The sequence below is a fragment of the Bos grunniens genome, chromosome 12, assembly GCF_055505025.1.
Source record: "Bos grunniens cultivar Pamir isolate PY7600 chromosome 12, Bosgru_T2T1.0, whole genome shotgun sequence".
Classification (NCBI taxonomy): domain Eukaryota; kingdom Metazoa; phylum Chordata; class Mammalia; order Artiodactyla; family Bovidae; genus Bos; species Bos grunniens.
In genome coordinates, this window is record NC_141176.1 from 73976854 (window position 1) to 73997288 (window position 20435).

The 20435-nt window shown below is 43.2% G+C and overlaps 2 protein-coding genes and 1 pseudogene across 4 annotated transcripts in view; all 3 read left to right on the forward strand.

The window, feature by feature from the left end:
• The window catches only part of LOC147361902 (ATP-binding cassette sub-family C member 4-like), a 162625-nt gene extending 156289 nt beyond the window's left edge, over nt 1-6336 (forward strand). For 2 of the 3 annotated variants that reach the window (XM_086330237.1, XM_086330236.1), the window contains one exon: nt 4482-6336. In XM_086330237.1, the coding sequence (XP_086186363.1) occupies nt 4482-4502 (21 nt within the window). In that variant the 3' untranslated portion in view covers nt 4503-6336. The remainder of the gene's footprint in view (nt 1-4481) is intronic. The other variant, XR_015138372.1, reaches the window with a different exon arrangement.
• Nucleotides 6337-10322: 3986 nt separating this feature from the next.
• LOC147361903 (small ribosomal subunit protein uS12 pseudogene) lies at nt 10323-11113 on the forward strand (annotated as a pseudogene).
• Nucleotides 11114-17060: 5947 nt separating this feature from the next.
• LOC147361904 (ATP-binding cassette sub-family C member 4-like) overlaps nt 17061-20435 on the forward strand; it is a 112221-nt gene continuing 108846 nt past the window's right edge. Inside the window, exon 1 of the mRNA XM_086330239.1 lies at nt 17061-17396. Coding sequence (XP_086186365.1) covers nt 17323-17396 — 74 coding nt within the window. The 5' untranslated portion in view covers nt 17061-17322. The remainder of the gene's footprint in view (nt 17397-20435) is intronic.

A 20435-nucleotide genomic window follows, 5' to 3' on the forward strand; every position in this document is an offset into this window, starting at 1 on the left:
TTTCTCCAGGTTCAGTCTTCAGAATATCCACTCGGGATCTCTGTGCCCTTTTCAATTCTAAACCTCCAGAGACTAAGCTTCATGACTGGGTCTTAACAACATGTGGCAGTTGAAAGCAGGTCTGCTGAGAATCTGCAGCAGTGGTGGGGGTGGGGTGTAGGATGAGTGTGCGCTTCTGTGCATGCGCACCTGTGCCTAACAGACAGATTTCGGATAGGACTCACCACACACTTGGACCCTAGGTTCAGATTCCCTTAGAGCACAGAGTAACACTCTCATTTTTCAGACCCTTTATGTTTCATTCTGATTGGTCCTCAGCACATTTGTGATGCAAGTGCTGTCCCAGAAACATCCATGAAATTTGAGAGTTTATGGAAAAAAATTCTGGAATATTTTGAGGCTAGGAAGATTTACCAGGAAAAGGTATAAGTTGCTTCTGTTCTAACCTGTAAAGAAAACTCCTACATGCTATTGTCCCTTAATCCCTAATTCTTTGTCATTTAGAATTTTATTCAATTACCCCCTCCCTGCCCATGCTCCCTCTAACTTCCAGAAGAAGGTATATTGCCACCAGGATAAATCAGGAATTCATAATACCTTAACACTACTCTGGATGGTGCTCGAAGATGAGGTGGGGGAGAGCACTAAGCACTGTACATGGTGTGAGGAAGGCCCTCAATGAGTGACATTCAGTCATGTGGTGTCTTTCTAACAAATGTGAGGTGGTAGTATCTTGGACAGATGTGACAACTGAGGTCTAGTTTAAGAGACTTAGCCATTGTCATGAAGCCGCCTGTAATTCATTCTGGAGCAAGGTGGGGTTGACATTGATGGGAAGATGGAGGGAGGGAAGATATGGTGTTCTTGCTGTTTGAGATGCATGGTTTTGGGGTGGGATGAGGTTTCAGGCTGGATGTGGTAAGGCTTCCCCACTGAAAATTTATCTCTAGGTATTAAATTATGGATGCATTTTACCTTCTTCATATTTTTCTGCATTTCCAAGATTTTCACTTGTAAGTAGAATAAAACTATTTATGTAATATTTAAGATATCTGTTAAAGAAAACATGCCCCAGTATCTAACAGTATTTCTGCATGAAAAATGTATCTAAAATGTGGCCTAAATTCCCTCTGTCACTGTTTCATCTCAATCCTCCTTAGAAATGAGGAAATGCACAGCAGTGCCTTCCACTGTTCATAGGGTAGGAAGGAGATAGTTTTTTGTAGGTACTATATTGCATGCAAATGTTGAGAAGCTGACCATGGAACTCTGTATTTTTTGTGCCTAAAATTCAGAGTGCTTTCATCTAGAGTGTCTCCGAGTCAGTTTCCCTCCTGAGACCTGATAATCATTTGTGATTTCCCATACAACCAAGTCACAAAGCAGTAAGGACTCTTAAAACCCTTTTGTTCTTTTGAACTTAGGCATTACATATCAAAGAGATGTGTAATGACACTTATGTGTCAAAGTGTTCATTTAAAAAACTATATTATGCTTATGTATGATCAAGTCATTGAGTAATGAGAAATTGATCTCAGAATTTTAGATATGCCCAGATAAGATAATAGGGTTCAACATCCTCATTTTATGGGTGAGGAAACTAAGTCCTCAGAAGGAATGTGGTCCCATGTATATAATTGGTGTTAAGCTAGTTTGAAGCAGACACAGAATTAGAAATCTGTTCTTTAAGTGTATGTTTTAAATCAAGTGTCACATAAGATACATACAGAAGCAGACATAGGTCATAGAATTAGAAATCTTGTGATTCCTGGTCTAGTAATCCTGTCCCTACTCTAACAATATTAATGGTAAGTTACATTTGTGTAGTTTTTAATAATTTATTTTACACAGTTCTTGCATGTATGATTTCACATAATCCTCATGACTGCCCTTTTTTATCACAAGTCATGGATGAAGAGATTGGTCCAGGGCTCACCCAAGGTCACAGAGCTGGTCCAGGGAGCACAGAGGGGGAATCGCTGGGGAGGCTGAGTGCAGACCTAGGTACTGTGTTTTGTGTTGACTCTGAGAACACTTCTCCTTTCACGTGGTAGCCGAGGTGGAGGTGGTCACTCACGTTCACAGGGTGACAGAAACTCACTCTTAGATTTCAGTCCTGCCACTGGCTCATGTCACCTCTACAGAAAGAAATGCAGTTCTTGATTCTCATCCCATCTTGACATTACTTCTGCATACTCTACATCCTCTTAGGAGGATAAGCTGTCCGATTATCAGTTTTTTGAATTTGCAAGCATCAGATATCAATGCCTTGTTCAGAGCTGTAACAACGGGTTGATTAGCCTAAGTCACAAGGTTTTTACTCTAATAGAACAGAATTCATTCATCTGAAGAGAAAACCCAACATCTGGGAGAAGGTGTTTCCATATCACATTTTCTTGAACAAATAGTTCAGGCGAATTTATCACTGTCTGATTGACCCAGATCCATGAAATAGTAGAAAAAGTACCTTTTAGATTCATAAAGCTGAAGAGGGCATTAGTCTGCTAGGGCTGCCATACAAAGACCACAGAGCAGGCAACTGAAAAAACAGAAACTTATTTCCTCACAGCCCTGTGGCTGGAAGTCTGAGGTCAAGGTGTTGGTAGGGTTGGTTTCCTCTGGGGTCTCTCTCCTTGGCTTGGAGACGCCGTCTTCTCTCTGTGTCTCACATGGACTTCTCTCTGTTTGCCTGTTTCCTGATCTCTTCTTATAAGAACTCCAGTCTGTTAGATTAGGACTCACCTGTATGACTTCATTTTAAGTTTATTGCCTCTTTAAAGATACTGTCTCCAAACAGTCACATTCTGAGGTACGGTGGTGTTTAGGACTTCAACATGTAAAATTGGAGGGGACACAGTTCATCTCAAAGATGAATGCCTGTTATCTACTCTGTTCTGTGATGAAGCAGGTCAGGTTGAGGTTTTTTGAAATTTCTTTGTTCCCAGTGTGCAACAGAAGTGTCATGTTGTCTATTCATGAAATCACCTAATAGAGCCCAGAAATTATAAAATCCTCGTATCCGAGCTCTGGGAGCCTGGACCTGTTTGAATAGATGGAAGAGGCACTTAGCATCCACCTGGCCTTGTGTCCCCCAAGATCTCTAAGCCTCAGGTCCTCAGCTGTGTGTGGAGCAGGGATTACAGCCCTGCCAGCTTCTTCACACTTATTACAGGGATCAGATGAGAGAGCAGATGTTTAAGGGCTTTGAGAATATAAAGTGTTTTACAGTATAAAAGTTGGATCATTTTTTAAAACAGTGTAGACAGAAGACTTGCCTTCCAGTAATAAAAAATACACCCATAGTTTAAGTAGCTTTAGAGACTCTAAATCAGGGGTCCCCAACTCCTAGGCTAGACTGGTATGGTCCGTGGGCTGTTAGGGACTGGGCCACATAGCAGGAGGTGAGTGGTGTGCAAAGGAGCAAACTTCAGCTGCTGCCCCCATTGCTCACTTTACACCTGAATCTCCTCTTTCTCACCCTGTCTGTGGAAAAAGTGTCTTCCAGAAACTGGGTCCCTGGTGCCAAAAAGGTTGGGGACCACTGCTCTAAACAATTAAAATGTATTTATGATAATATATTTAAAACACATGGTTTATCTAATGCTACAAAATTTAAAAATTTTTTTTAAATACTTTTTTTAAAATTTATGAACTAAAGATAAATCACTCTCCACTCCTGCCATCACACAGCTCCTCCCACCACCCCCCAAGGTGGAGCCCCAGCACCACTGTTGACTGTTCTGTTGAGATGTTCTGTGTATCAGAAAGAAAATTCCTGTTTCTAAGCACAAATGATAGCTATTCTTTCTCTTTTTTTCACTCAATGTTGTATCTCAGATTATATCAATACATATGGTTATCTCATTCTTTTTAATGACTACATGTGTGTGTGTTAGTCGCTCAGTCGTGTCCAACTCTTTGTGACCCCATGGACTGTAGCCCACCAGGCTCCTTTGTCCATGGGATTCTCCAGGCAAGAACATAGTATTATGCTTTCTCCATTTCATACTCCTTATTTTCAATGCTTGTCAATCAGAGTTGATAAAATACAGGGAATACAACCTGAATCTAACATCCAAATTTGTTGTGCTCATTTTATGTGTGAAAATGAGAAACGCTTGGGCAGAGAGTATTAATAAATATCCCAGAGTCTTTGTCACCTTGTTTTCAATTTCTCTCCAGGCTTTGAGTTAATAAAATGATTTTACTTATCAATTTACTCTGGTGATAAAGCATATCTGTGAATCAGAATTATCAGAACTCAAGTGTATCTACGGGTTGTTTGGCATTAAGTCCAGCCCCAATGAAGGTTTTAATGGGGCTACTTCCTCCGTTGAATAAGTACACCCCTGGTTTTTCCTATTGTGCCTCTAGTAGGGATGTGATTTGCTTCATGTGAAGCCATGGGCCTAAGAATGTGTTGCCTTAGGAGAAGGAGTTAAAACTCATAAATATGTGTTTTTTTCTTTTTCCCCCCTCAGGTGCACTCTGAAAGGAAATAACCAGATATCACTCACAGTGACCATCTGGTTATGAATATTATGAACAACAAGTGGACAACCCTCAGCCTTCACAATTTCTGAGTTGACCCTGTGATTCTATCATGAGTTCATGTCTATTCCAAAGGCATTTTTCCAATAGGTTTCTGCACTGCATAGATAATATTATAATTTTTTTACACCAGCAACAGATATTTACATTACATTAATATTACAAATATTAATCTATAATTTTTTATCCAACTTCACTTAGTGAGTTCAAACTCTTGGAAAAGGATTTGTTATGTTTATTTATATGTAATACTATTTTCTTTTTTATCCAAATCAGAGGTGCAGGCCACCAATAAGAGCTGGTTTTGTGTCTTGAGAGATTCTGGAGCCAAACTCATTTTCTAAGATTTGAGGCAAAGTTCTCACAGATTTTTTTTTTTTACTGTTCCCAGAATTACATATTACTTTCTAATTATAGTAGGGATTCTTGAAAATTGTGTGATGATGCCGTTTTGTATCACCACTTCCTTTAAAAGAACTACTATCCATTTTCCACTCAAAGACCTCTGGTTAAAATACTACAGAGAAAAGTAATAGGAAAAACATACAGTAATGTAGTTTAAGTAACATTATAGGAGAGAGAGGTGTCACCCTCCAAAAAACATATGATTAAAATACAGAAGGACAATATTGTACATTCATCCTCTGCATTGCAGGCAGATTCTTTACTACTGAACCATTGGGGAAGCTCTCTAAAAGAGAAGGAAGAGAAAATATTCTTTATCAAAGTAGGAACCCTTCCAGGGGATTTGCTAATGAAGGACAAACATGTTCTAGACTGTCTTCTAGATAGAGGATTTTATTTTTTACATTAAAAAAATTGTGGTAAACTATATATAACATAAAATTTACCATATAACCATTTTTAATCACACAATTCAGTGGCATTAATCACACTCACAGTGTTGTGCAGGCTTCATTCTCTGGTTAACTTTTGGTAATTATATTCTTCCTATTCAATGTGTTATTTCTGCAGAGTCATTTTGGTAAGTTTCATTTTTCTAGAAGTGGATCTGTTTCCTGTGAGTTTTGAGCTTGATTGGCATAAATTTATTCATGATATCTTACATGTTTAATCTCTGCAGCACCTCTGTGTTCTTTTGGCTTTTTAATTTTCTTTGAACCTTCTCTTTATTTATGAGTAATCTTGTCGAACTTTTTCCTGTCTTCAAAGAATCAACTTTTTGCTGGATTGATGCTCTGTTTTTCTTTCTAGTTCATCATATCATTCTTTCTTTCTTTCAACTTTTCCTTTTTGAGATTTTTTTCTCTAAATTCTTAAATTGCAAACAGATTAATAACATCATTATTTTTCTAACCTAAGTATGTAAACCTGACATTTTTTCTGAGAGCCACTTTAGCTACAGCTACAAGTTTTGATACTTAAACCAATCAATAGCCAAAGTATTATGTATTTTCTAATTCCTAATTTAATTCATTAACTATATCTTTTACCCATGAGTTATTTATAAGTATAATGTTCTCTAAATTTCAAATGCTAATGGATTTTTTCTATTAGATTGAACATGTGGAATTGCTAACATTCAGCCTTTTGTATAAAATGGCATTTTCATGTGTTTCAACATAATAGTTTTCTTTTGTTATTAATATATAACTTAATTTCATTTTGGCCAGAAACATTAGGTTATGGATTTTAAAACAAAAGTAATGATATTCACACAAAAAGTCCTTGTTTCCACCATTTTGTATTTTATTTAGGGGATTTTTAAAATGTTATAAGTCCATGTGTAACCAGTAATTTTCAAATAAAATTACTCCCTAAGTACTGGAATGTTTTCTGATACGTGTTGCAGGCTGGTTCTCTGGAATGCAGACTCAGATTGAGTTTAGTGCTGGGATGTTTATCAGGGCTGCCCTTGGAATCAATACTGTGGAATCAGGAGGGAAGAAACGGGATAGGGCAGAAGGAAAGATCAAGCTGGATCACTGGCTGGATGACCTTAGCTGATCCCATGGGGCATCTGGAGTGAAGATGGCCCTTCAGGGTTGTCCTGATACATCCAATGGCCGGTCTTTATACCTCCACCTGGAAGGGTCATTGCATGCAGCCTGGTGGTTTAAGGTTGCCCACTGGCAGCACCTCCAGCAGCTGGGCAACGAGTCCTTGAAGGGAGGTCTGAACAGCACATGTGTCTCCATGTCCTGCCACATCCTCTGTCACAGCTCTAAGGTAGGTGATGAAGATGTACTGTGGGGAAAACTCTTGATGACTGATGTGTAAGTCAAAATGATGACTTAGTGATTCTCCTCAATACCCTCTGGTTTAAAAAATAGAGGAGAAGGTCCATGAAGGGGAGAAAACTCATCTTCTAGGGTCAGCCCAGTCGTCACGTCTTCTAGGAAGTCACCTTAAGACCAGTCATCATCCTAGGTAACTCGTCTTTCTGTAGGGCCCTGAGCACCTCTCGTTTGTTAAACTGAACCGTACTTGGCTAGTGTCCTATTGTCACAGTGTGGTGATTCTTAAACAAGGGGCATGTTCTTTCCATTTTACACGGGTTATGTAAACTATGTAGCCTGCCCTGACTATGAGTATTCATATGGTTTGTTTTCTCACTAAACCAAGTGAGAAAAAGACTTGGAACTGTGCCCTATTCACTTTTAATTACATCTTTCAGCACAGTATCTGTTACATAGGGAGCACTCAGTAAATGTTTTCTGAATGAGGAAATGATGACTGAGAACAAACCTTTCTTGTCAACTTTATAATTTTGTAATTCTAAGAAGTAGCCTGGGATAATAGAAAGCCCTGGTTTTGGAGTCAGTCATACTGACCTGCCTGTCAGGTCTTTAACTCTGCTCTCACAAGCAGTGTGAGTGTCCGAAGAATATACTGTCCAGAGTGGGACACTTGAGGCTGAAAGGAAAGCAGTAACCAGCCAGAGTGCCAGGGAAATAATCTGGCACCATCTTTGACAAAATGGACTATGGACACCCTTCAGCCATGTAGCTTTAGTCTAAAAACAATTCTGTGCATGTATTTATATAGATTCTATTCTTGAATCAGCAGCATGGTCCTAGTGTTGAAGAGGGTACATAGAAATACAACAGGTTTTTTTAAATCAAGGTTTCATGTATACATTATTAATTTTAATTTTAAAACAGAATATGGATTAACTGAGTTTTTGTTTTTTAAGCCTAATGTTCTAAGGAAATTTTTGTTTTCAAAGACTAAACCAGCAGTGTGTGTTGAAAACTGGGAGAAATACATATTTATTTGAATTTAGACCTAAAAAATAACATTACTAGAAGGAATAACATGCCCCAGCTCTGTGAGACCTTTGTCTATACACCAGAACCATGTGACCTGCCATAATCAAATTGGGATTGTGTGATATTTTTAAGAAGAACAAGGTTAAGACTTAGACACACTAAGAATGTTCTACATGGAGCTTACGTTAGAGGGTTCTGACTAACTTCACTCTTTCACTCAGCAACAATGCTCACAATTATCCACCTGATAGGTGGAGGCTTTGTGTATTCCAAACCAGTGTTTGATCCAATAGTTAATCACATTTAATTCTGGAGGACATTATGTGAAAAACATTTTTTAAATTACATTTTGCAGACTACCTAGACAAAAAAATGAGTCTCTGAGATGGAGTTTATATCACATTAGAACTTTTGTAAGTAAATAACAATAAACAGTAGATTGAGGATTTTTAAACCCTACATTTTGCAACAATAAAAAAATTTTTATTTTATTTTTTAACTTTACAATATTGTATTTGTTTTGCCATATATCAACATGAATCCGCCACAGGTATACACGTGTTCCCCATCCTGAACCCTCCTCCCGCCTCCCTCCCTGTACCATCCCTGTGGGTCGTCGCAGTGCACCAGCCCCAAGCATCCAGTATCATGCATTGAACCTGGACTGGCGACTTTTTTCATATATGATATTATACATGTTTCAAATCCATGAGTTTATACTTATTCCAATAAGACATAAAATAGGAGTAAGGGAAAGATTTTTTTTTTTTTTATGGTAGAAAGGCAACTCACAAATGTAGACAGATTGACAGAAAATACCACATGGGAGCCATTGTCATAAATAATTCAGACAAAATTCATCATTGACAAAACATATGTTGAATGTTTGGGTGTTGGAAGAGACACAGCATTTTCATGGACTCAAAATATCTTCTCAGATTAATTCTTTAGGGAAGAATTATATTTTTAAAGTGGAAAAATCAGACAAACACCAGGCTAAGCAAGTAGCTAGAGTAAATATTAATAGTGAACCTACTGACACCTTTGGCTTTTTTTTCTTGTTTCCTTAAAAATGTATATAAGAATGTTTGACTTACACTGTTGTGTTAATTTCTGCTGTACAGCAGTGATTCAGTTATACATATACATGCATTCTTTCTCATGTAGGTTTAATAAGCAGGGTGACAATATACAGCCTTGTCATACTCCTTTACCAATTTTGACCCAGGCAGTTATTCCATGCCCAGTTCAAACTGTTGCTTCTTGACCTGCATACAGGTTTCTCAGGAGACAGGTAAGGTGGTCTGGTACTCCCATCTCTTTAAGTTTTCCAGTTTGTTGTGATGTACACAGTCAAAGGCTTTAGCATAGTCAACGAAGCAGAAGTAGATATTTTTCTGAGCGGAAACCATAAGGCCCACAAATCCTGGAAACGGACTTCCTGGTCCTTTACAGGAAAACTCTGCCCACCCTGCCCTGCGGCTCTGCTGTTCTAAGTGCATCCTGTGGACCAGCAGCAGCGGCTGGCCTGTGAGGCTGTTAGAACACAAAATCTTGTCTCTATCCCAGACCTACTGACTCAGAATCTCTAGAACCCAGGTGAGTCCTGCTCACAGTACAGGTTGAGAAGCGCTGGTTTAGAGGCCCTGCTCAGGTCATCCTGCGTTTGCACCCTCCCCCGGTGCAGGCAGCCAGAGAGGGCCAGGGGGTGTGGCTACCTGGAGCCCCGCCCACTCCAGGCCGTGCTCTGAGCACCTGGACCCTAGAATCCCTGTTCCCAGCGCCAGTGCAGGCCTCCCTCCTGGGGCCCATCTTCCAGCCCGACAGGTGGTCAAGATTCAGCTGTTTATGGGGCAGAAGAGGGTGGCCTGAGCTTGGACTTGAAGGCTGGAGGTCCTCTTGCTTGAGCAGCAGATTCCTCAGGGCACAGAGAGGGTCAGAGCCAGAGGTGGGAAGAGCAAGGGGAGGGCTGGGGGCTGGGTCGGCCCCTCCCTCTGCTGTCCTGCCTTCTGGCTCCAAACTCCGGGGTCCAGGAACCCCAGCCTGCCAGGTGGTAATGAGTGTGTACTTTACAGTGTGTTACCTTGATTTATAACTTTTAAATATTTAAGCATATAGGATGGGCTTCATTATACTCTTGACCCAGGGCCCACAGATGTGAGTGGCAGGTCTGTTAAATGCTTCTCAGAATGTGCTCAGAGGACCCCCTGAAACCCAATCCACTGGGATGTTGGATCGGACCTTTGGGGCTGGAGCCTAGGACTCTGCATTCTGACCCTTCCCCTGGTGACTCTGATCCTCAGCAGAGCTACAGGAGCACTTGTAATGGAGGGGGGTGGGGCATGGAGTGGAGCTGCCCTGAGTGGCGGGAAGTGTCAGAAGAGAGGGAGGTCCCAGGTCAGAGGAAGGTGCTGACCACAAGCTCACACCTTCCTGCTTCTCTCCTGATTCTCCTCACAACCTGCCCTGACCCCATCCCCGGGAGTTGCCTGCAGGGAGAAGTTGCTAGAACTGGGCAAGGGCGTCCTCCTGCCGACCATGGGGCTCTCGGGAACTGCCCTGCAGAAGGAAGGACCTGAGTCAGGGGCAATAGGAGCAAAGGGGCTGTGGGTGCCTGGAGGGACCACACGGACCCACCCAGGGAGTCAGGCTGAAGCCACTGACCAGGTCTTTGGGCAGGGAGACCTCCTGGTCCCACAGGACACAGGTGGAGCGGGGACAGACTGTGTGGTTCCACCAGGGCTCAGAGGCCGCATCTGTCAGTTAGGAGTCTTATAACCTCTAGCAAGGTCCTTAAGCTCTGTAAGATGGGGGTCCTAACATCCTAGTACCCTCTGAGCTTGTGTCAAAATTAAACATGATGGTCTTTCGTTCAGGCCCACAATGCTGGTAGGATGAGCAAGTGTGGCTTTTGCCAGGAAGCTCTGTAGCCACCAATGAGCCCAGAAGCGGCATGGTAACAGTGTAAGAAAGCCCATTTGGGCACAGCCCTCAAGGCCAACCCTTTTGGATGCACTTCTCATGCCAAGAGAATTGTGCTCGAAAAAATAGGGGTTGAAACCAAACATCCAAATTCTGCCATCAGGAAATGTGTCAGGGTTCAGTTCACCAAGAATGGCAAAAAATCACAGCCTTTTGTACCCAGTGATGGTTGCTTGAATTAAAATTCAATAAATTGAGGAAAATGATGAAGTTCTGGTTGCTGGATTGGGTTCCAAAGGTCATGCTGTTGGTGACATTCCTGGAGTCTGCTTTAAGGATTTCAAAGTAGCCAGTGTGTTTTTTGGTCTTCTACAAAGGCAAGAAGGAAAGACCAAGATCATAAATTTTGATGATGAGAGAATGATATAATAAATTTTCATATACCAAAAAAAATTAAACATGATATGATAGTTAAGTAAAAGCACATGCTTGTCACATGAAGCAAAAAAGGAGCAGCTGCTGTTTATTGGGACACATTACGTTACACCTCTGCACTTCTTGATGCTCGATATTATAGGCACTTATTACTGCCTGTGTTCAATCATGTCCGACTCTTTGTGCCCCTATGACTGTAGCCCACCAGGCTCCTCTGTTCATGAGATTTTCCAGGCAAGATTACAATACTGGAGAGGAATGCCGTTTCCTCCCCCAGGGCTTCTTTCCGATCCAGGTATTGATCTACTGGCTCCTGTGTCTCCTGCATTGGCAGGCAGATTCTTTATCACTGAGCCTGGGAATTACCTGTCACTGACTTTAAGATCAGGTCCCTCAAGCCCCCAGGGGGCGCTAGTGGTAAGGAATCCACCTGCCAGTGCAGGAGACCCAAGAGAAACAGGTTCAATCCCTGGGTCGGGAAGATCCCCTGGAGGAGGAAATGGCAACCCACTCCAGTATTCTTGCCTGGGAAACCCCATCCTCTATCCATGGGGTCCCAAAGAGTCATCACGATTGAGCATATACACACACTTCAGATCCCAGGCACAGGAAGGTTCCAGTCACAGCCATGTGCCACACCCATGCTTGGCCAGTCGCATGGAGCTCCCTGAACTTCCCTGTGCAGGAGCAACTCCTGAAATTACTGCTGAGCTGCTCATCCTGTATAGTTCTCAGGATTTCCCTCCCAGCAAGCCACATGTTGGGAATCCTGCTCATAGGTTTGTGATGAACTAAGGTGGGGCTTGTATGAAATCTCCTGAGACAACTGTATCATACTGAAAATCAAGGCCCAGGGGGATGGTATGGGGAGGTTGGGAGGGAGGAGGGTTCAGGATGGGGAGCATGTGATTTTTTTTTTAAAAATAAAATAAAAAAAAAAAAAAGAAAAAAGAAAATCACCACCAGGGTGCAGGAGAATCCAGGCATCCAGGTGAGAAGCATGGAAAGGCTGTGCAATGAGGGGCCAGGAAGGCCTCAGAGTGGGCAAAAGGGGTCACAGGCCCCCACTCCAACTACACCCTGTACACAGAAACACACGCTCCTGCTCCTGCAGAATCACTGTTTACTCTGCTTCCTCGTCCAGATAGCATTCTTTATATCCTCAGTATGGCAAAGGCCAGTGGTTTGTAAACTTGGCTACAAATTCAAATCACCAGGGAAGCTCTGTAAATCCCAGTGCTGAAGCCTCATCTCAGTTAAATCAGAATCTTAGGGGAGGGGATGCAGAAATCAACACTTTTTAACACCTCACAGGTGATTCCACCCTGCAGCCAAGTGAGAACCACTACTGGGGGCAGAAGATCTCATTTCTTCCCAAATGGCAGCTGCTTTCCTTGCTAGAAAGTGTGAGAAAGCGTAAGTTGCTTAGTTGTGTCTGACTCTTTGTGAGTTCATGAACTATAGCCCACGAGAATTCCATGGAATTCTCCAGGCAAGAATACTGGAGTGGGTAGCCATTCTCATCTCCAGGGAATCTTCCCGACCCAGGGATCAAACTTGGGTCTCCTGCACTGCAGGCAGATTCTTTACCATCTGAGCCACCAGAAAAACAGAAATGGTTTGATTTCTTATTTTGTTACCGTTTCTCCCAAATGAGACCCCCCACCCTCGACAGGAGGTGGGGGTCCTTCTGCCAGGTGTGTGCCTGTGTGTGTGTGCATGCTCAGTCACTCAGTCATGTCTGACTCTTTGCGATCCCATGGACTGTAGCCTACCAGGCTCCTCTGTCCATGGAATTCTCCAGGCACAAATACTGGAGTGGGTTGCCATTTCCTTCTCCAGGAGATCTCCCGATCCAGGGATCGGACCCAGGTCTCTTGCATTGCAGGCAGATGCTTTACCATCTGAGCTACCAGGGAAGCCAAGAGCAACCTAGACAGCATATTAAAAAGCAGAGACATTACTCTGCCAACAAAGGTCTGTCTAGTCAAAGCTGTGGTTTTTCCAGTAGTCATGTATGGATGTGAGAATTGGACCATAAAGAAAGCTGAGCCCCAAAGAACTGATGCTTTTAAACTGTGGTGTTGGAGCAGACTCCTCAGAATCCCCAGGACTGCACAGAGATCAAACCAGTCAATCCTAAAAAAAATCAGTCCTGAATATTCACTGAAAGGACTGATGCTGAAGCTGCAACTCCAATACTTTAGCCACCTGATGTGAAGAACTGACTCATTGGAAAAGACCCTGATGCTGGGAAAGACTGAAGGTGGGAGGAGAAGGGGAACAGTGGATGAGATGGTTGGATGGCATCACTGAGTCAATGGTCATGAGTTTGAGCAAGCTCTGGGAGTTGTTGATGGACAGGGAAGCCTGGCATGTTGCACTCCAAGAAGTCACAAAAAGTCGGATACGACTGAACGACTGAACTGAACTGAACAGGCTTTTCATTGCAGTGACTTCTCTTGTTGCGGAGCATGGGCTCTAAGCACACAGGCTTCAGTAGTTGTGGTGCTTGGATTAGTTGCCCCTTGGCGGCATGTGGGATCTTCCTGGACCAGGAGTTGAACCTGTGTCCTCTGCATTGGCATGTGGATTCTTATCCACTCTACCGCCAGGGAAATCTAAAGCACTTCTCTAAAAATGATTCATGATTTATTCAATCACTTTGCTATTGCTGAACTTAGAAGTTAGGATGTTTCTAAATTCTAATATAATAAGCACTGCTCTGAGAAACATGAAAGTGAGAGTTAGTCGCTCAGTCATGTCCGACTCTGTGATCCCATGAACTATATCCTGATAGGTTCCTCTGTCCATGGAATTCTCCAGGCAAGAGTACTTCCTGGAGTTGGTTGCCATTTCCTTCTCCACGAGACCTTCCTGATCCAGGTATTGAATCCTGGTCTCCTGCATTGCAGGAAGATTATTTACTGTTTGAGTATTTGTACATAAATAGCTGGCTATAGCTGACTTTTTATCTTCTTCATCTTCAAAGTGGAAATCTTATTGAGTCGCAAAGAATGAACATTTTTAAGGCTCTTAAAAATAAATATTGTTAGATTATTTTATGAAAAAACTATTCTAATTTATATTTTGCCAATAATACACTACAGTGCCTATCAGACTTTGCCTTCATTAAGATGGGTATTCTGGTTTTTCTGGGTTTTTTTTTTTTATGACTATTAGGCCTCTTTATTTCACTGAAAAACATTTGAAGTGTGAAAATGTGTGACGCAATCAGCGCCAGCAGCATCACGAAACAGCCTTAATTTATCAGGGTAAGAATTAATGTGTTTGTGTTATTTTATTATTTTTTATTCTTTTGCTGAAATTTCCTTTTTACCTATTCTTTTTCTAGATTGTGAGCCTAATGAAAATAGGAATTTCAATTTTTTAGGTATATTCTTTTCCAAGGACATCTTTACCAACTCTCAACAGTTTCTGGACAACTCATCTCAGTAATGGACTAGTGTTCCTGATGAACTGAAAACAAAATAACTCAAGGTTCCATTATTATTACAACATCTTAAAGGGAGATCCAATAGAATATATTGGCAGAAAGTAAGGAGTTTTGTTTAAGTTTTTATACCAGAACTCTCTGTAAAATTGTCATAATGCAAGTATGTCTGAGAGCCAGTGGGAAGTGACAGAAGTAATTCATTACTAATAACAAAGTTCTGAAATGATGATTTCTTTTCATGAATTAGATCACATTCAAGGATTTTATGTCCAGAAGAGGATACTAAGAAGTTTCAAGAGATCTTAGTTAAAAATAATAATAATAATAAAAAGACAGCAGAAGCTAAAGGGACTGAATGTATTTGTCAGTTTGGAGATGGCTGATTATGGTCCTGAGATAGTTGTGGGGACCGGATGGAACAGTCTGGGGCAGTCTTACAGACTTCCAACTGCAGCAACCAATTCATTTATTTTTGAAGTGCTGAGTATTTATAGCACTGGAAAATGTAGGGAATGTAAAAGAGAACTGTAAATCAGGACAAGTCTGGTACCATACATTGTGGATTGCATTATCTGAGAAAATGCTAACACAAGAAAGGTAGGTAATTGAAAAATTAAAATTTTCAGCTCTAATCATTCTTCTTTTTTGCAACAGAAAATTTCAAACATGCATGAAATATCAAGAAAATAGTGTAATAAATTCTCATCATGCCCATCAATACAAAATTATCAACACCTTGACACTCTTATATGTTTGACTCATAAAAAAAAGTCTGAATACATTAAAGGTTTCTTTAAAATCAATCTCCCCTCTGGCATTAAGGTATAATTGACAAATAGTATATATATTTAGATGTTCAACATGTTGACTTGATTTACATATACATTGTGAAATATTCATCACAACTGAGAGAGTCAATTCCTAGGTAGGTTGCTAAGAAGTCCAGGGTCCCCGAGGAGGAGAAAGGGGTCTGGAGCCCTCAAGAAGAAGAAAGGGGTCTGGGGCTCTCAAGGAGAAAAAGACAAACTTTTTTTTCCTATATCACTTTGTGGTAGTCAATATAACAATGTAGCTTGCTCCAGGACATGTTTCTCCTTCTTGAGAACTTTCTGACTAATCCTGTCATCTTCAAATGTGTGTTGTGGGAGTGGGTCTAGTAAAATATATAAGGCCTTGGTAAGACTACCTAGTGGGGGCACTCTCCATCCCCCGCCCCCGTCCCCCTTCTGATGTCTATGTCAGGAGATTTCTCTGTCCCTTTAATAAAACTCTGCTACCCAAAAGCTCTTAAGTGATCAAGCTTGGTCCCTGGCCCGAAGCTAAATCTTCTGCTTTGGAGATCACAAATTTGACGCCATTCACCATAAGCTATCACAACCAAGCCAATCAACATGTCCATTACTTCACACTTTTTCCATTTTTCTGTCTTTTTTTTCTTTTTTATGTTGAGAACTACTACTCTTTAAGCAAATTAAAGGTACACAGCAATATTATCACATTGCTGTACACCAGTTTTCTAGAACTTACCTTTTCATCTCGCATAACTGAAGCTAAAAGCCGTCATTAATAACACCAATCTTAGCCAAGGTATATAAAAATTATTAAAGAATAGTATGGTGATTTTGTTGAAGGTACGTAAATTTTGATATTTCTTCATTTAGAGTAGAAGGGAAGATAAACTGTTGAGCTGGTAACTAAACACTTCTGAGTAGGAGCCCAAGATTTTGTTCATTCAGTCCTGCAGTCATTCATTCATTCACACAGCATATTCTAGGCACTTTTCACACACTCTACCCATGTACCAGTGAGACAACCATGCTGAACCCCAAACTTGGGTCCAAGACCTTGGACAAGGGCTGTTCTTGAGCCTCATCTTTCTCATCTGTAGGATAGGGATAATACTTTCCTGACCAGGACATTGTTAGAGTTGAAACTGAGGTAAGGTCCCCAGAAATGTATTTTGTGACATATGTCACTGTTACTTATCTAAGTTTTGAAAGCATGATGAAAGAAATTAGGAGGCAGTTTCTCTCCCCCCAGACTCCCCTTTCCCAATCTAAGAGGGCAACAAAAAGCTCATAGAGGTTCCCTCACAATACAACATGTGAGATGCCACAGGACATCTCATATGGGCTGATCATGCCTTCTGCCAGCTTTCTCCAGGCCTTCCCTGCAGCCCATGGGGAGCTTCGGAGCAGCAGAGGAGGGCAGAGCCTGAGCCTCCCCTCTTCGCCTTCTGGGTGAGCCCCTGGGCTCAGAATAGGAGTTTCAGCAGAGTTTGCAGCCAGGTGGGATCCTTGGAGCTGGTTTGTTTGTGCTGTCCGGTCCACCTACCCTCCTCCATCAAAGAGCCGGGGCCTTGCCTCCCACTTGCTTGCGGCTTCTGGAAGCTTTGGCCTGACGCCTCTTCGTCTTGCAGCCCCACCTCCCCCCCCCCCCCCCCCCCCCCGCCCCCACACACGGCCCTACTTCTCCCAGGGCCGTGACAGCAGCGCAGAGCCGGTGACTCGGAGGCGACGCCGGAGGTTGTGCAGTCCGGGGAGGCGGAGACCTGGCGGGCGGTGGGTGCTCCGCCCCCAGAAGCCTGTTGTTCTCAGGGCCCGCCCAGCAGACCCCGAAGGCAGACTGGTCTCCAACATCCCCGCGGTCGCCTCCAGGAGCAGTGTAAGCCTCACCGAGGTCAGAGCAGCGCAGCGCCGCTCCACGCCCGCCCCGGCCGGCACGATGCCGCCGCTGTACCCGAAGGTGAAGCCCAACCCGCTGCAGAAAGCGAACCTCTGCTCGCGCCTGTTCTTCTGGTGAGCGCTCCCCGGCTAGTAGTCACGGCGCCCTCCTCTGCCGCGCCTTTCGGAAACAAGTGTGGACCCTCCCAATGCTGTCCTGCTCCCCCTCTGCACCCTGGGAAGGCGGAGCACGACTGGGCAAGGAAGTGGGGAGCAGGGGTGGGGAGGGGACCCGGTGACCTGGTGGCGGAGATACAGGGTCTCCGTGCCTTGCCGCTGGCAGCCCCTCCAGAGCCAGAAAACAGGAAGCTGGAAGGCTGCCTTAGGGGGAATCACAGCCCAGAGGGAAAATGCACTGAACACCCGCCTCTACTCTTACAGGCTTCCCCTGAACTGCTCAGGAATTCCCACTTCTGAACTGAAGCGTCATACCCCCATCCCCTACCCGCGTCCCCAGCCCCAAGCAAGCAGCTTATGAACAGCTTCCTTTATCAAATAGTGCCCTGGACCGTTGTTGTTGTTCAGTCGTTCAGTCCTGTCCAACTCTTTGCAACCCCGTGATGGCAGCACTCGGAGAAGGCAATGGCACCCTACTCCAGTACTCTTGCCTGGAAAATCCCATGGACAGAGGAGCCTGGTAGGCTGCAGTCCATGGGGTCCCGACTTCACTTTCACTTTTCACTTTCATGCATTGGAGAAGAAAATGGCAACCCACTCCAGTGTTCTTGCCTAGAGAATCCCAGGGACGAGGGAGCCTGATGGGCTGCCCTCTATGGGGTCGCACAGAGTTGGACAGGATTGAAGCGACTTAGCAGCAGCAGATGGCAGCACTGCCGGTCTCTGTCCCTCACCGTCTCCGGAGTTTGCCCAAGTTCATGTCCATTGCATCTGTGATGTCATCTATATATCTCATTCTCTGACACCCTCTTCTCTTGCCCTTAATCTTTCCCAGCATCAGACCCTTTTCCAGTGAGTCATCTGTTTGCATCAGATGACCAAAATACTGGAGTTTCAGCATCAGTCCTTCCAAAGAATATTCACGGTTGATTTCCTTTAAGATTGACTGGTTTGATCTCCTTGCTGTCCTCTTCTCCAGCACCACAGTTCGAAGGCATCGGTTCTTCAGTGCTCCACCTTCTTTGCCATCTTTCAGTAATGTCCTCACCTTTTCCCACATGCCCTGTGTGACAGTGTGTTCCAGCTCCACTGGGTTCCCTTTGCCCCCATGTCTATGACCATGTATTTCTTTCCCTCTCCCTTTCTCCCTGTGTGGCTCTCACTGTATAACCTGGTTCCTAGTTGTGACAAATTTCACGTGGGTAAAAAAATGAAAGGTTTTTTACTTAATGGTTGGGAACACCATTCTTTTTTTTTTTTTTTTGGGAACACTATTCTTGAACATGTTTTGCTTTTGCCTGGGAAACACAGTCAGGACTGGAGGATTTATTTGACCAGCCCCTTTCCTTAGTGTGGATATCTCCACTTCCACCTTTGGGGATCACTCTGGGGATAGGGTCCCTGAAGCCTGTGGGGTCTTTCCCAATCTCTAGCCTTCAGAGAAGCAGTGCATGGTCTTGATGCAGGTGGTCCTGCCCAGGAATCATTTGGTTCTGAAACCACTGAAGGGTCCCTGAGCCCAGAGGAAACACACAGATGAAAAACAGCTCAGAGAGTTGCAGCTCTTAACTGAAGTGTTCCATGTGGTAGCTGGGCCACTAACTATGTGGTCCTGAACCTTTGGGCTTTAATCACACTTGGATGATTACTAGTTGTTTTATTTCTGGACCCTAACCCATTTATATTTCCCAAATTTCTAGTATTTCCTTCTTTTATGGGACAGCCCGGGGGACCTCCAGGGATTGGGAGCTCCTATGCTTGTTTTGATGGTGGTGTATTTAGTGTGTGTAGCTTCATCTCCTGGCCATTTGGTGGCCCTTAAGGAAAGAGGGGCCTAGAAGAAGGAAAATGGGTGTGGTTACTGTAAATAATAAGGTAGAAAAAAATTGTCCTTAACTTCACGCAGGGCAAGGAACTTTCCAAACGCCTTCTGTTTGTGAATTTTCAAAGTGTATGTGCCTGGAAATGGGAAGGTGAGGACTTTTCATTGATTTGGGTAGGCACCCATTTCCAGTTTTCCTGCTGGAGGGAAAGGCACTATTACCGCTTATTTTATACCTGAAGGCACTGAAGCAGAGAGGTTGAGTAAGTCTCTTACCGCTACACAGCCAGTAAGTAATGGAGCAGGATCCCAAGTCAAGCAGTCTGGCTCTGAAGATGGTGTTCCTTGTATATGTAACTGATGTCAGCAAATTGGTCTCCCACCGTGTGCTGGGCTCCAAGCCCAGGCTAAGACCCCTTTTCTTGGCTGAAGAGGTTGCTTTTCCACTCAGATTCCAAAAGCCAATAACTAAATTGATGGTGAGACTGGGACAGCACAAGTTTTATTCAATGACCAAAGAATGGAGAAGCAAGAGCTTAGTTCACAAATCAACTTCTCAACCCAATTTGGCTCAAGGTAAAAGCAAGGTTTACCTTGGAATTTTACCTGGGGTTTTTTGGAAGGAATGATGCTAAAGCTGAAACTCCAGTACTTTGGCCACCTCATGAGAAGAGCTGACTCATTGGAAAAGACTCTGATGCTGGGAGGGATTGGGGGCAGGAGGAGAAGGGGACGACAGAGGATGAGATGGCTGGATGGCATCGCTGACTCGATGGACGTGAGTCTGGGTGAACTCCGGGAGTTGGTGATGGACAGGGAGGCCTGGCGTGCTGCGATTCATGGAGTTACAAAGAGTCGGACACGACTGAGTGACTAACTGAACTGAACTGAAAAGCAAGGAAATTGAATCAAGAGAGGGAGGAATATTCATGACTTATCTGAGAATAAGGGTGTGGTTTGGACCTAAAATTGAGGAAACGTTCATTTTTAGTCCTTGTGTGGGTTGTCATGACCATGGTCAGCTGTCACAGCACTGGTGAGTATGCCATTTAGCATACTAATATATTACAGCGAATGAATAAATGAGGCTCAGGGTCTAGGGGAGGTTAGGCTTTTCACCATTTTGGACCTGAAAGTGAAAGTTAGTCGCACAGTTGTGTCCAACTCTTTGCGAT